General features: G+C 40.3%; 1 protein-coding gene across 1 annotated transcript in view; it reads right to left on the bottom strand.

The window, feature by feature from the left end:
- The window catches only part of TNRC6A (trinucleotide repeat containing adaptor 6A), a gene marked incomplete at its 3' end in the record, with an annotated part of 215,375 nt that overhangs the window by 17,523 nt on the left and 181,380 nt on the right, over positions 1-16,472 (bottom strand). The window contains exons 14-20 of the mRNA XM_079719619.1: positions 12,846-12,988; positions 12,306-12,452; positions 12,005-12,142; positions 11,396-11,524; positions 10,871-10,948; positions 10,397-10,607; positions 6,753-6,884 (exon numbers count right to left, since the gene is read on the bottom strand). Of these exons, the coding sequence (XP_079575745.1) occupies positions 6,753-6,884; positions 10,397-10,607; positions 10,871-10,948; positions 11,396-11,524; positions 12,005-12,142; positions 12,306-12,452; positions 12,846-12,988 (978 nt within the window). The remainder of the gene's footprint in view (positions 1-6,752; positions 6,885-10,396; positions 10,608-10,870; positions 10,949-11,395; positions 11,525-12,004; positions 12,143-12,305; positions 12,453-12,845; positions 12,989-16,472) is intronic.

The raw sequence follows: 16,472 nt of genomic DNA, 5'->3' as shown, positions 1-16,472 counted from the left end.
TTTACTACTACTGGCTCTAGGATTGTGTGTCCTTATTCCCTTCTATGCGCCGTCTCTCTGGGCAACCTTGTCCATGTCGACGACATCAACATTCTGATGAACACAAAATCTTACTCTCGCCCATATTTTTCTTCTGAGTACCAGGCCTCTAATTCTAATTTCTTACTGGGCTTTTCCACGTTGAGCTATCCCTAAAATACCACACTCAACAAGTCTAAAATCCATCCATTATCTGTCCCAGCAGGCCTGCTTCAATTCCTACATTTACTCTACCATTAACTGCATTACCGTCCACTCATCCTTTCACCTAGCAAATGTCCCCCGAGTGCTGCAATGTGCTCAGTGGGGCTACAGGTAAGCAAAGCATGGACTCTCACCTCCAGGAATTTATGTCCTGTGACGGAAACAGGCCTAAATGGATACTCACACAAAACAGATACACATAAGAGGTGTTATTCGAACACAAAGCCTGGAGGAGGCTTCTTGGAAATGACTCTTGAGCCCAGGGTAAGGTATAGGGCTGGACTGAGGAAGGCAAGAAGCACAGGAGGCACATCACAGATAATCATATATTTGCAGAATGAATTAAGTTAGTTACCAAGCCCTTCTGTCCATAATTCTAACACTCTCTTCAATGCACTCCGTCTTCTCATGTCCGTTGCCCTCTTTCTCACTTAGACTCCTTTAAGCCTTAGGTGCCTTTAGAGATCCACCACTTTCATGTTTAAAGTGATGTTTTGGGCACAAAGTTTTCCACGATTGCTCGATACCTACAACTGCAGCTACACCTTCCTCCTTTCTCTCACTGGTACCTTCACCCCCAGACATGCCCACCTGGCAGAACTCACCAGGAGGTCCTGTCCTTGAACATTTCACATGCTATCCTCTCCATGGTGTTCTTTCTCCACTCCTTTGGTAAACTTCAAGACTCAGTTCAGACCCATGGTTTGTTATTCCTGACTCACTTCTCCATTAGATTTCACATTCTTGTACTATGTATCCTATTGTATGTATTAACTTTTATAGCACCTATCACAGTGTAGTAAAGCTGTTTACATGTTTATTTTTGCTACCAAACAATGAGCTTCTTCAGGGCAAGTATTTTTACTTGTTTACATACAGTCAATTGTGCGCATGTATGTACATATGTATCTATGTATTCCAGGTGGCCTAGCACAGTTCTTGGAAAGCAGAAAATACTCCATTAACAATTACTAGATGAATGGAAAGAAACTGTTAGAAATCAAATTATGGTGGAAGTTTTTAATCCCTTATATCAGATTAAATTGAGTAAATGTTAAGTAGAACACTAAAACAATAAAATAATAGCAAAAAACTAAATGACCATCTAAAGAGGGAAAATTAAAAAATATATGTGTAATCTGTTTTTCACAACAGCACAATAAAGGTCATTTTTTTTGGTTTTAACTGAGATTTAATAACTAATAAAGCACTTTTTAATAATGAGAAAAGGTTCTTAAGAGAATTTAGCTATGAAAATATATATTTAAAATAAAATAAAGCCTAAATTTAGTATTCTACAGTTATTTTTTTTAAAGTCAAAATATAAGAATGTATTTTATGAGAAAGCAGAAAAACACACAGCAGGTGAAGGAGCAAGATAAAAACCTACCAGACCTAACAAATGAAGAGGTAATAGGCAGTCTACCTGAAAAAGAATTCAGAATAATGATAGTAAAGCTGATCCAAGATTCTATTTCCCAGATCCAAAATCTTGGAAATAGAATAGACAATATGCAAGAAACAGTTAACAAGGACCTAGAAGAACTAAAGATGAATCAAGCATTGATTAAAAACACAATAAATGAAATGAAAAATACTCTAGATGGGATCAATAGCAGAATAACTGAGGCAGAAGAATGGATAAGTGAGGTGGAAGATAAAATAGTGGAAATAACTGATGCAGAGCAAAATAAAGAAAAAAGAATGAAAAGAACAGAGGACAGTCTCAGAGACCTCTGGGACAACATTAAACGCACCAACATTCGAATTATAGGGGTTCCAGAAGAAGAAGAGAAAAAGAAAGGGACTGAGAAAATATTTGAAGAGATTATAGTTGAAAACTTCCCTAATATGGGAAAGGAAATAGTTAATCAAGTCCAGGAGGCACAGAGAGTCCCATACAGAATAAATCCAAGAAGAAATATGCCAAGACACATATTAATCAAACTGTCAAAAATTAAACACAAAGAAATCATATTAAAAGCAGCAAGGGAAAAACAACAAATAACACACAAGGGAATCCCCATCAGGTTAACAGCTGATCTCTCAGCAGAAACTCTACAAGCCAGAAGGGAGTGGCAGGACATAATTAAAGTGATGAAGGAGAGAAACCTGCAACCAAGATTACTCTACCCAGCAAGGATCTCATTCAGATTTGATGGAGAAATTAAAACCTTTACAGACAAGCAAAAGCTGAGAGAGTTCAGCACCACCAAACCAGCTTTACAACAAATGCTAAAGGAACTTCTCTAGGCAAGAAACACAACAGAAGGACTATACCTACAATAACGAACCCAAAGCAATTAAGGAAATGGGAATAGGAACATACATATCAATAATTACCTTAAATGTAAATGGACTAAATGCTCCCACCAAAAGACACAGAGTGGCTGAATGGATACAAAAACAAGACCCATATATATGCTGTCTACAAGAGACCCACTTCAGACCTAGAGACACATACAGATTGAAAGTAAGGGGATGGAAAAAGATATTCCATGCAAATGGAAATCAAAAGAAAGCTGGAGTAGCAATTCTTATATCAGACAAAATAGACTTTAAAATAAAGACTATTAGAAGAGACAAAGAAGGACACTACATAACGATAAAGGGATCGATCCAAGAAGAAGATATAACAATTGTAAATATTTATGCACCCAACATAGGAGCACCTCAATACATAAGGCAAATACTAACAGCCATAAAAGGGGAAATCGACAGTAACACAATCATAGTAGGGGACTTTAACACCCCACTTTCACCAATGGACAGATCATCCAAAATGAAAATAAATAAGGAAACACAAGCTTTAAATGATACATTAAACAAGATGGACTTAATTGATATTTCTAGGACATTCCATCCAAAAACAACAGAATACACATTTTTCTCAAGTGCTCATGGAACATTCTCCAGGATAGATCATATCTTGGGTCACAAATCAAGCCTTGGTAAATTTAAGAAAATTGAAATTGTATCAAGTATCCTTTCCGACCACAATGCTATGAGACTAGACATCAATTACAGGAAAAGATCTGTAAAAAATACAAACACATGGAGGCTAAACAATACACTACTCAATAACGAAGTGATCACTGAAGAAATCAAAGAGGAAATTAAGAAATACTTAGAAACAAATGACAATGGAGACACGATGACCCAAAACCTATGGGACGCAGCAAAAGCAGTTCTAAGGGGGAAGTTTATAGCAATACAATCCCACCTTAAGAAACAGGAAACATTTCGAGTAAACAACCTGACCCTGCACCTAAAGCAATTAGAGAAAGAAGAACAAAAAACCCCCAAAGTTAGCAGAAGGAAAGAAATCATAAAGATCAGATCAGAAATAAATGAAAAAGAAATGAAGGAAACGATAGCAAAGATCAACCAAACTAAAAGCTGGTTCTTTGAGAAGATAAACAAAATTGACAAACCATTAGCCAGACTCATCAAGAAAAGAAGGGAGAAGACTCAAATCAGTAGAATTAGAAATGAAAAAGGAGAAGTAACAACTGACACTGCAGAAATACAAAAGATCATGAGAGATTACTATAAGCAACTCTATGCCAATAAAATGGACAACCTGGAAGAAATGGACAAATTCTTAGAAATGCACAACCTACCAAGACTGACTCAGGAAGAAATAGAAAATATGAATAGACCAATCACAAGCACTGAAATTGAAACTGTGATTAAAAATCTTCCATCAAACAAAAGCCCAGGACCAGATGGCTTCACAGGCGAATTCTATCAAACATTTAGAGAAGAGCTAACACCCATCCTTCTCAAACTCTTCCAAACAATATCAGAGGAAGGAACACTCCCAAACTCATTCTACGAGGCCACCATCACCTTGATACCAAAACCAGGCAAGGATGTCACAAAGAAAGAAAACTACAGGCCAATATCACTGATGAACATAGATGCAAAAATCCTCAACAAAATACTAGCAAACAGAATCCAACAGCACATTAAAAGGATCATACACCATGATCAAGTGGGGTTTATTCCAGGAATGCAAGGATTCTTCAATATACGCAAATCAATCAATGTGATACACCATATTAACAAGTTGAAGGAGAAAAACCATATGATCATCTCAATAGATGCAGAGAAAGCTTTCGACAAAATTCAACACCCATTTATGATAAAAACCCTGCAGAAAGTAGGCATAGAGGGAACTTTCCTCAACATAATAAAGGCCATATATGACAAACCCACAGCCAACATTGTCCTCAATGGTGAAAAACTGAAACCATTTCCACTAAGATCAGGAACAAGACAAGGCTGCCCACTCTCACCACTCTTATTCAACCTAGTTTTGGAAGTTTTAGCCACAGCAATCAGAGAAGAAAAGGAAATAAAAGGAATCCAAATTGGAAAAGAAGAAGTAAAGCTGTCACTGTTTGCAGATGACATGATACTATACATAGAGAATCCTAAAGATGCTACCGAAAAACTACTAGAGCTAATCAATGAATTTGGTAAAGTAGCAGGATACAAAATTAATGCACAGAAATCTCTGGCATTCCTGTACACTAATGATGAAAAATCTGAAAATGAAATCAAGAAAACACTCCCATTTACCATTGCAACAAAAAGAATAAAATATCTAGGAATAAACCTACCTAAGGAGACAAAAGACCTGTATGCAGAAAATTATAAGACACTGATGAAAGAAATTAAAGATGATACAAATAGATGGAGAGATATACCATGCTCCTGGATTGGAAGAATCAATATTGTGAAAATGACTCTACTACCCAAAGCAATCTACAGATTCAATGCAATCCCTATCAAACTACCACTGGCATTTTTCACAGAACTAGAACAAAAAATTTCAAAATTTGTTTGGAAAAACAAAAGACCCCGAATAGCCAAAGCAATCTTGAGAACGAAAAACGGAGCTGGAGGAATCAGGCTGCCTGACTTCAGACTATACTACAAAGCTACAGTAATTAAGACAGTGTGGTACTGGCATAAAAACAGAAAGATAGATCAGTGGATCAGGATAGAAAGCCCAGAGATAAACCCACGCACATATGGCCAACTTATCTTTGATAAAGGAGGCAGGAATGTACAGTGGAGAAAGGACAGCCTCTTCAATAAGTGGTGCTGGGAAAACTGGACAGGGACATGTAAAAGTATGAGATTAGATCATTCCCTAACACCATACACAAAAATAAGCTCAAAATGGATTAAAGACCTAAATGTAAGGCCAGAAACTATCAAACTCTTAGAGGAAAACATAGGTAGAACACTCTATGACATAAATCACAGCAAGATCCTTTTGGACCCACCTCCTAGAGAAATGGAAATAAAAACAAAGATAAACAAATGGGACCTAATGAAAATTCAAAGCTTTTGCACAGCAAAGGAAACCATAAACAAGACCAAAAGACAACCCTCAGAATGGGAGAAAATATTTGCAAATGAAGCAACTGACAAAGGATTAATCTCCAAAATTTATAAACAGCTCATGCAGCTCAATAGCAAAAAAACAAACAACCCAATCCAAAAATGGGCAGAAGACTTAAATAGGCATTTCTCCAAAGAAGATATACAGACTGCCAACAAACACATGAAAGAATGCTCAACATCATTAATCATTAGAGAAATGCAAATCAAAACTACAATGAGATATCATCTCACACCAGTCAGAATGGCCATCATCAAGAAATCTAGAAACAATAAATGCTGGAGAGGGTGTGGAGAAAAGGGAACACTCTTGCACTGCTGGTGGGAATGTGAATTGGTACAGCCACTATGGAGAACAGTATGGAGGCTCCTTAAAAAACTAAAAATAGAACTACCATATGACCCAGCAATCCCACTACTAGGCATATACCCTGAGAAAACCATAATTCAAAAAGAGACATGTACCAAAATGTTCATTGCAGCTCTATTCACAATAGCCCGGAGCTGGAAACAACCTAAGTGTCCATCATCGGATGAATGGGTAAAGAAGATGTGGCACATATATACAATGGAATATTACTCAGCCATAAAAAGAAACGAAACTGAGCTATTTGTAATGAGGTGGATAGACCTAGAGTCTGTCATACAGAGTGAAGTAAGTCAGAAAGAGAAAGACAAATACCGTATGCTAACACATATATATGGAATTAAAAAAAAAAAAAAAATGTCATGAAGAACCTAGGGGTAAAACGGGAATAAAGACACAGACCTACTTGAGAATGGACTTGAGGATATGGGGAGGGGGAAGGGTAAGCTGTGACAAAGCGAAAGAGAGGCATGGACATATATACACTACCAAACGTAAGGTAGATAGATAGTGGGAAGCAGCCGCAGAGCACAGGGAGATCAGCTCGGTGCTTTGTGACCGCCTGGAGGGGTGGGATGGGGAGGGTGGGAGGGAGGGAGATGCATGAGGGAAGGGATGTGGGAACAGATGTATATGTATGACTGATTCACTTTGTTATAAAGCAGAAACTAATAAAAAAAAAAAAAATTAAAAAAAAAAAAAAAAAAAAGAATGTATTTTATACCATGTTTGCTGGAGTTTTGATCCAAAGATGTGTTCACAGAAATGCTGTCCACTGTAGTCCACTTCCTTAGTCTTGACTGTGGCTCTTTAATACTGTTCATATCCATATTTACATTCAAGTTTGAGTTCAAGCCTAAAAATAAGATAATAATTTTAAAAAGCCACTTTATAAAATATAACATATTTTCCTTCTGGTACCACAACTTTCATTTTCTAGAAAAACATATGCAGCTAATCTAACGTTTTCAATCCTAATGTTCCTTAATAAATATCATCCTGCAAATGTGGCACAGCCAAATGATTATAGACAAAGGCAAGGCAGGCAGGACAGACACTCTGGACTCCTGGCCGATGCCATGCAGAAACATCAGAAGAAAGAGCCATGGCTAGATTATCAAAGAAAGCAACACACAGAAATCCTAAATAGCTTGTCTAACACTCATTAATATAACATTTTCAAAACTGTTAGCACCATAAAACTGTTAGTACTATAATTGCATTAACTGTGGGAAACTACTCCATATAATTTTGATTATTTTTAAATTCCTTGGCAAAATAACAGAAAATTCTACGACAGCCAAATATTAAAGTTTATCTCTCTATTAAAATATACCTCTTTAGGTACTTCCCAAGAGAAAAATTATATATGATCACTTTCAGTTGCTAACTTTTGCTTAGAAACAATTTTCAACTGCCTGACCTGCCAAAGGATATTATCATTTAAAAGTAAAAATGTCCTGCTCTAACAATTGTACCTTAGGGCAAGACTCCCATATCCCAAGGTGCAACTTACTCGAACTTTGCTGATGACACACATCAGACTTAGATATTCTCTTGGAACAAAGATGGAAATTTCTATCTTAGATACCATAGTCAGAAAAATGACCATTAAGCCAGTGTTTCTTAAAGTGTGATCCTGGGGACCATCAACAACAGAATAATCTGAGATGCTTGTTAAAAATGAAAACTTTTCGGAATTCCCTGCTTCCACTGCAGGCGGCACGGATTCGATACCTGGTCAGGGAACTAAGATCCCAAAAGCCGTGCAGCGTGTCCTGCCACCCCGCCCCCAAAAGAATTGATGATAGATGTTTTCTTAAGCTTAAGTATGCACAGGGTAAGAAATTACAAGTATAGGGACTTCCCTGGTGGCGCAATGGTTAAGAATCCACCTGCCAATGCAGGGGACACAGGTTCAATCCCTGGTCCAGGAAGATCCCACATGCCACAACTACTGAGCCTGTGCTCTAGAGCCCACGAGCCACAATTACTGAGCCCTCGTGCCACAACTACTGAAGCATGCGCGCCTAGAGTCCGTGCTCCATAACAAGAGAAGCCACCGCAACGAGTAACATGTGCACCACAACTAGAGAGAGCCTGCGCACCACAACTAGAGAGAGCCCGGGAGCAGCAATGAAGACCCAACGCAGCCAAAAATAAATAAATAAAATAAATAAATTTATTTAAAAAATAGTTTAAAAAAATAATAAAAAAAATAAAAGTATATAAATGGGCACACACAAAAAGTAAGTCAGGATGAGTTCTTAAAAAGTCCGTCAGGTTCTATTACTGTCTTGCTTCAATCTTCCCAGTCCTGAAACTCACACTAAGATCCTGCATGCCATGTGGCAAGACCAAAAAAAAAAAGAAAAACACTTTTCAGTGGGAGCCAGAATCTTTGTTTAATACACATCGAGGTGGTTCTTAATCTAAGTTTCAAAACAAATGGTTTTTAGATACTTGGGTCTGATGAGTCCCTGTGATACCACGTCAAGCTTAAAACTTTAATAATATAAATTCTCTAATATTACCCCTATTTGGAGAGAGTAATTAAACTTGCTGCTCTCTGGACTCATTAATTAGACCCAATACTTGGCAAGTTTTTTCTGTGAAGGTTTAGATAGTAAATATCTTAGGCTCTATGGGTCACATGGTCTCAGTGTCTCTATGCAACTCTGTTGTTACAGCACAAAAGCCGCCATAGGAAATACATTAACAAAAGAGCATGGCTGTGTTCCAATAAAATTTTATTTATAAGATCAGGCAGCTGGCCAAATTTGACCAATGGGCTGTAGTTTGCCAATGCCTGATTCAGACAACCATACTGGTGCTTGCCTGGGTTAAGCAGACTTCCTTTTTTTTTTTTTTTTTAAATAAATGTATGTATGTATGTATGTATTTATGGCTGTGTTGGGTCTTCGTTGCTGTGCGCGGGCTTTATCTAGTTGCGGCGAGCGGGGGCTACTCTTCATTGTGGTGCACAGGCTTCTCATTGCGGTGGCTTCTCTTGTTGTGGAGCACGGGCTCTAGGCACGCAGCCTAGTAGTTGTGGCACATAGGCTCAGTAGTTGTGGCTTGCGGGCTCTAGAGTGCAGGCTCAGTAGTTGTGGCGCAGAGGCTTAGTTGCTCCGTGGCATGTGGGATCTTCCTGGACCAGGGCTCGAACCCGTGTCCCCTGCATTGGCAGGTGGATTCTTAACCACTGCACCACCAGGGAAGCCGCTAAGCAGACTTTCTTAATAAAGAAGAAGTCTCTTGCTGTAAGGGTAGCGAGGCTAGGAAATCCCTTATTTAGAAACTTATCTCCTCATTGGCCCAATTTATATGTCTAATGTCTAGTATGTAATCAGTGAGAGTCACTTCCTTTCACTAGTGAGACCAAAACCTCTCAGTGTACACTTGGGTATTCTTTTACCACTATACTGTTGTCTCTGGGATGACCCGGCTTCTCTGGTATTCACCTACAGTGGTAACTGACAAGGGAATGTAAAGAGATTGCTAACAACTCCTAAAACTCAAACTTCCACCTATGTCCTAGCTGAGAGTCCAATATCAGGGAGAGCAATATCAGGGAGAGCCAAATCATGTATCAGGTTCAGCCAAAGTGAAACGGCACCAGGGGCAACAGCAGGCCCAACTCCTGCCCACAGCCCACAACGTGCTAGTTAAATGACTGCCTTCCACAAAACTGGGCCCGTTAACCAACAAAGCTGGTTTACAAGAGAGAAAGAAAAAGTAAAATGAATAGGGTGTGAACAATCAAAGGTCAAAATATATTCAAAGGCACAAGAAGAAAAGGGACCTAAGGAAGGAGAAGACATATAAGCCTGAAATTCCCAGAGGGAATAAAAAGCCTGGAGACATCATAAAAAAAGAGGGGGGGGAGCTACGGCACAAGGAATAAAGGCAATCCCTTCTCTCACCCCTATTTTCTACATTTATGCCAGTAATCATTTATAAATATTTAAACAGTAATTAAAATTTCAGATGTGACTGTTCCCAGTTGTTTCCTCAAAGCAGCACGGCTCAAAATTTCTCTGGCATGCTCTAATAATTTCAGTCCTCCCCTCCAATTCATATCCTACAATTAAGATATCTGAGTGTTAAAAAGAAATAATATCTTTACACTAACTCATTTCAAAAGAGCATGGGATTTTTTAAATAGTGTGATTTTCTTGAACGGAGAGAGGCCTTCCTGAAACATGAAGAGGCTAAGCGCTAGAAGAGGCGTGGCCACTCTCTGAGAGGGAACAGCTAAAGATCAGCGTGGCACTCACAAGAGAACATCTGGACAGGTAAGAGAGCAGGATGTTAACTTGTGATCATGAAGCACCAGCTGAATGCTTTGGCCAAGGAGAAACCCACCTATGGGGAAGTTGCTGAAAGCGTTTATTGGTGATGGCCCTTTTTGCAGCTCAGGTGTAGTGTGGGGCATGACATTTTCAAGGAAAGATTTCATGGCTGGCTGATGGAGTGACTGCTGCTGAGATGGCGGAGTCTGTTGCTTCACCAGCAGGTTTGGATCAAGTTGACGAGACGGCTGCATCATCTGCTGCTGCACACTAAGAGGTCGACCCTTAAAACGACAAGATGACTGTGAAAAATCGTGGAGAAAAGTCTTTACAGACACCTTCATTCCCCTTCATTTTTGAATTCACTTCCTTCTCAGCAGGAAGGTGAAGAATCACTATATACCAGTTAATAAGACTTCTGGGCAGACAGAAGACTTAATGAACAACCTTTTCCATTATAGTTTAATAAAGGCATTTTGACTGTCTTCTTACAATGGAGTTGATATAAGCTGAGTACAAGCAAAGCAAGGGGAAGGATCAGATCTACCTGCTGGTCTTGCTGCTGCCGGTTCCCAGAAGGCACGCTTCTCTGACTCTGCGCCCTTTGCTGCTGCGCTAACAATCGCTGGAGGGAAGATTGCAAAAAGATCAGTATCACGTCATCACAGACTAGCGTGCCCTAGAGTGACGGTGGCAGAGGGACCTACAAAGGCATGGTTTCATCTAGTCAATGCCCACATGCCCTGCCTCATCTAATATCTCTTGTTTGGACTCTCTGGCCTCCAGTCATTCTACTGAATTCAGTCTTTTGCTCAATCTAAACTTCCACTTCATCAGGGAAATTTTTCCTGATCATCATACCCTGACCACCAGCCCAGACTTGGCTGGCCTTGCTCACAGAGCACCCTGCCCTTCGAGCTCACCATCTGTCTTCACACATGGACTGTAAGCTCCCTGAAGGCCATGACTATGCCCGTTTTGTTTACTGCAACACTTCCTGTGCACATTCTAGTGTTTGGCACACAGCAGACACTCAATAAATGTATACTGATAAGGCTATTATTCTACTTACCTGTAACTGGGAGATCTGAGAAAGCTGGTTTAGTTGGGATAGCTGGTTCAGCATGGCTACCTGCTGAGGGCCAAAGAGCGGATTCAGGCCACCGTTGTTTGGTGCATACTTCAGCAATGAAACTGGAACCTTAGGATCACAATGGTAGGTTAATAATAAAAGTAAATAAAAGTAACTCAAGCTAACAAAACATACTGTGTATTTTAAATTATCAGTAGAGCAATGAAAATTTGTGGACTATTACTGGGGGGCGGATTGTGTTCTAACTGTCTTTCTTGACTTCACTAATTTCTTGTTCACATATATTTTCATGTGTTAAGTATAAAGTGACAGAGATGAATCTTAAACCAGTCAATTTACTTTGCTATTGTCCTCCTCCCCTCAAGCTATTTTATGAAAGAGAATGATAAATTTTAGATTTAAATTATCTTTGACTCATTTTCTTCACCCTACCACATCCCTCTGTAATAATAACTAATTCAGAATTAGTTTCATCTCAAAGCTGCCAATAAATACTATGATGATCAACTAGTCATCTCATTCAAATATAAATTTATTCAAGGTTCTTTTCCAGATAAAGAGTAGAGAATATAGTGGAAATTTATTCACCTGAGGGGAGAGTAATGGAGGAGGCACTTGAGCACGGAGATTAGGCTGAGATGAACTGAGAGGTTGTGCTGGAGGCTGCTGCATGCCCCGGGGTTGTGCTGCTGTGTTTCCAACACCAAACATACTGGGATTGCCATTCTACAAAAACAAACAACCGCCACCAAATAACACTGGGATTCTTTAGGGACAAACACCTCATTACCACACTGAAATATTGATTTAAACACAGCAACTACATGTAAGAGAGATCTTATTACTTATACAAATCAACAGAGAGCCTAAAATACACATGTGGACTTACCTGTCTAACAGAATTCAAGTTTTGCATACCCAGCCCTGCTATGGAGCCAAGGGCCTGGTTAGGTAGTGCACTATTTGAAGGGGGAAGCTTCATGCTTTGACTGGACATAAACTGCATGTTTTGGGATTCATCTGCTACAATGCCATCCTGATTGGACAGACAGAAAGATGTGCAACACCAGCCAAGCAAACAAGTGGAAGGGAGAAATCATTGCAGGAACAGAAGAGAAGTCATATGACATTCCAGCATCAACAGGAAACAGGCAGAAAACAGAAGAGATCGGATTAGTGTTAATTCTAGAGTACATAAAAAGAACCAAACATACTTTATGGGATTAAGAGGAAAATATAAATGCAACCCCTATGATAAATCGAGACATAAAAGGACAATGAACTACAAGCCCAGTAATATTTGGCACTGGGTTATAACACTTTACATTATATTACATGTTCTAAACTGTTAATGAGAAAATTATGCTATTAAGTGCACTGCTTTCTTAGCCACAGCGTAAAGCAAACAAAAAACAAACGAACAATTTACCTTATCAAAATAAGGACTGCGCTCCATGGAAGACTCTTTGGAAATCTGAGGCCGAGAACCAGGGCCTTTCCCGACCGTTCGATTGTAATCACCAATATTTAGGCTATGTTTATCTATCTCCATTCGTTTGTCTTGTAACATTCCTAATAAATGCAGGAGACTACGTTATCAAGTAGGAAGATAATTAACCTAGATGGTTTCAGATAAATGTACAGTAGAAAGAAAAATACTCACTTCCAAACCAAAATGACTTCTGCCTTGACCAGGACATGTGAAGAATGCACTAGCATTTAATAAACCTTGCATTCCTCACAAGTTGGGTTTAGCGAATACTGTTATTTTATTGAACCAAATTAACTTGAAAACAGACTAGGAGATAGACGGTTAAGACATCTTTGGTCATCTATAATCTGCTTAATTTTAAAATAACAACACAGTTTCCAATAACAAACAACAGAAATAGCACCAAGACAAACCATCATCCAACAGATGCTTACAAAGCACCAGGCACCGTTCTGAACATGCATTCTCAGTGAATGCTAATAACTCTACTATCTCACCCCCATTTAGCAGACAGGGAAAGGTCTTCCTCTTTTCTCAGGGCTTGCTCGGCTCTCCTCATTCTGACTAGGCTGCAATAAATATGACCTCCTCTCATGGAAAGCCCCTGTCTGGCAAAAAAAATCTTCACTCAAAATAGCCAGCTCCCAGGCTACAATCTTACTTAAACAAATCTCTAACTTCACATCCTTATCATTTTATACCCGTTCTGGGTTCTCTTTCTCCTCTTTCCATAGCTGAGCCCACTTCTTTGTGTTTCTTCAATGCTGGGATGTACTCAGTATGTTTAAGGTCTCACTCTTTCAACTCTCTCTCTCAAACTGGCCTCCCTCAGGCTTATTCACTACCAAGGTGACCCTCAAATACAAATGCCTACTCTGAATTCACTCCTGTGCTCAGTCGCACATCTTTAACTGCCTGCTAAGTATAGCCACTTGAATGTCCCTTTGTCACTTTTAACAGGTGAAACCAAGCACATGATATCGCCTCTAGATCTTCATGGGACTCAAAAGTGGCATCTTCATTCTCCTAGTCACACAGCCTTGAAACCTTGGTTTTTACCTTGCGAAAATACCTTTTCCTCCCATTTCCCTGTTCCTCAGGCTCCACATTTTCTCAGTCCTCAGATCTCACCCATAATTTCTTTGCAACTGCTGTCCTTCTTTGAGATGCCTGCTGCTGCAGCCACCACAACACTCATCCCTACTACCCTCATCCTAGGCAAGTGGAAAAGAAAAATTTTAACAAAAGGAAAGTATTCTTAAAATAGGTACAATTTTCAAATGCTGCTGCTTTCCAGAAGTACTGGTCCAGATATGTGAATAACCCACCTTTCAGCACTTGTAATTAAGAGCTCTCCCTCAAATGGCAACGAACTTTTTTTTTTTTTTGGCAACTAACTTTTGCAACAAGCTCTCCTCTGTTCTCTTTCCCCCATTAATGGTGTCACCATTCACTGACCCACCCAAGCTAGCCATCTTGAACTCTTTTCCTTACTCTCCACATCTAATCTTGTAACCAAACCCAACCAACTCTTCTTCCAAGTCTCTCTCCAAGCTGTTTTTTCCTAACAATCCACATTATTTTTGCCTACCTAAATAAAATCTTTTCAAAAAGTGGCATGATACATCCTCTCACCAAACCATTCCTCCAACCATTCCGCGTCACTTTATTCACTCATTTATTCATTTCTGGCTGCGTTGGCTCTTTGTTGCGGCGAGTGGGGGCTACTCTTCGTTGCAGTGCGTGCGCTTCTCATTGCAGTGGCTTCCCTTGTTGCGGAGCACGGGCTCTAGGCACACGGGCTTCAGTAGTTGTGGCACACAGGCTCAGAAGCTGTGGTTCGTGGGCTCTAGAGCGCAGGCTCAGTAGTTGGGGCGCACAAGCTTAGCCGCTCCACTGCATGTGGGATCTTCCCGGACCAGGGCTTGAACTCGTGTCCCGTGAACTGGCAGGCAGATTCTTAACCACTGGGTCACCAGGGAAGTCCCCGCATCACTTTAAAAACCATCTGAGTGCCAAATGTGGCAGCCGCCCCCTTGACCAATCCTTTAAGAAGGCCCTTGGCTAAAGTTACCAATGACTCGTTCTAACCCCCAGGATCAAATCCATTCCATGACAATCACTTTCCTCTTCTCAAATCTCTATTCTCATCTGACTACTGGAAAATTATTCTACTCTAACTTGTTCCATTTCTCCTCAGATCTTTCCTTAAATGTCATTATTCCCCCTGGAGTTTGTCTTTGGTCCATTACTCTATAAGCCTCTAGCCAACCTTCTTTTTTTGTTAAACTTTTTAACCTTTTTTTTTTCCTGGCCGTGCTGGAGCAGCTTGTAGGATCTTAGTTCCCCGACCAGGGGTCGAACCCAGGCCCTTGGCCGGGAAAGCGTGGAGTCCTAACCACTGGACGACTAGGGAATTCCCTAGTCAACCTATTTTTGAGGCTGTACTACCATCAGTGTCTAGTTACACTTATTATCTCCAGCCCTATCTCTTCTAAGCTCCACATCCAGATTTTCTACTGCTTACTGGACATCACCACATGGTTTTCGTAGCAACTTTAAACTCAGTAACTTGTCTATCAAACCTGTTTCTCCTACTGTATTTCCCATCTCAAATAATGGCCAGTTATTGTCTCTCAGCTCCAAATTCACACTTTTTGACTGCTCTGTGAAAATATCTGGGCTCTACATTTTTTTCCTTCGCCAGTTGGCACTGAGGCTTTGTCAATAGAGGGCGCTGGAGAGACACTGCAGGCTGAAGTTTTGCCTACATGCCCTTGGCGGCTTTGGCAGTGCTTCCAGCTTCTCCTGTGCCCTACACTTGCAGTACAGGGTGGTCAGCCTCACTCGGAGGCCAGCTTCTCCCAGCATTCCCACATACCTCCAAGCAGCTTTGTAGCAGAGTGTCTAAGGTGAGACATCTCTCCATGAACAGCTTTTCCCAGCACCCTAGAAGGGTAGATTTCCAGCAAGTTCCAACAGCACAGCAGCACAGCAACTTCTCTGCCATTCAGTGAGCCATGGAGGAGGCAGAGCCTTGTCATCACAGGAATAGATGCATATTCTGGATACGGACTTTTCCCCCCTGCCATCCATGGTCTCACAAAAGGCCTTATCCATCACTCCTCACAGCACTGTGTCTGATCAAGGAACTCATTTCATAGTAAAGGAAGTAGAGTAATGGGCTTAACTAACTGGTCTTACCACATATATCATCACCCAAAAGTAGCTAGCCAAACTGATAGGTACAAGTGGTTCCTGAAGACCCAGTTACAAAGCAAGCTGAAAGACAACATCCTAAAAGGATGGGCTTCTGTCCTACAGGATGCAGTTAAGAACCGATGTCACTGAACCAGCTGGCAAGGGAGCGGTGGGCTCACCTGATGGCTGGAGTGACTGACTCTGATTACCAAGGGGGACCTGGTTTCCTGCTACAAAATGAAGGCAGCGAAGACTCTGGAATCCGGGCAGGTGGGCAGGGGGTGGGTGTGTGCGTCTGGGGGTGCTTCTTAGTAATTCCATGCCCAGTAGTAAAGGTTAATGAAAAAACTATAACAACCAAAA

This window comes from Hyperoodon ampullatus (genome assembly GCF_949752795.1).
Source record: "Hyperoodon ampullatus genome assembly, chromosome: 14".
Lineage (NCBI taxonomy): Eukaryota > Metazoa > Chordata > Mammalia > Artiodactyla > Ziphiidae > Hyperoodon > Hyperoodon ampullatus.
Note: the sequence above shows the minus strand (reverse complement) of the source record. Positions and strands in the feature narration are given on the sequence as shown.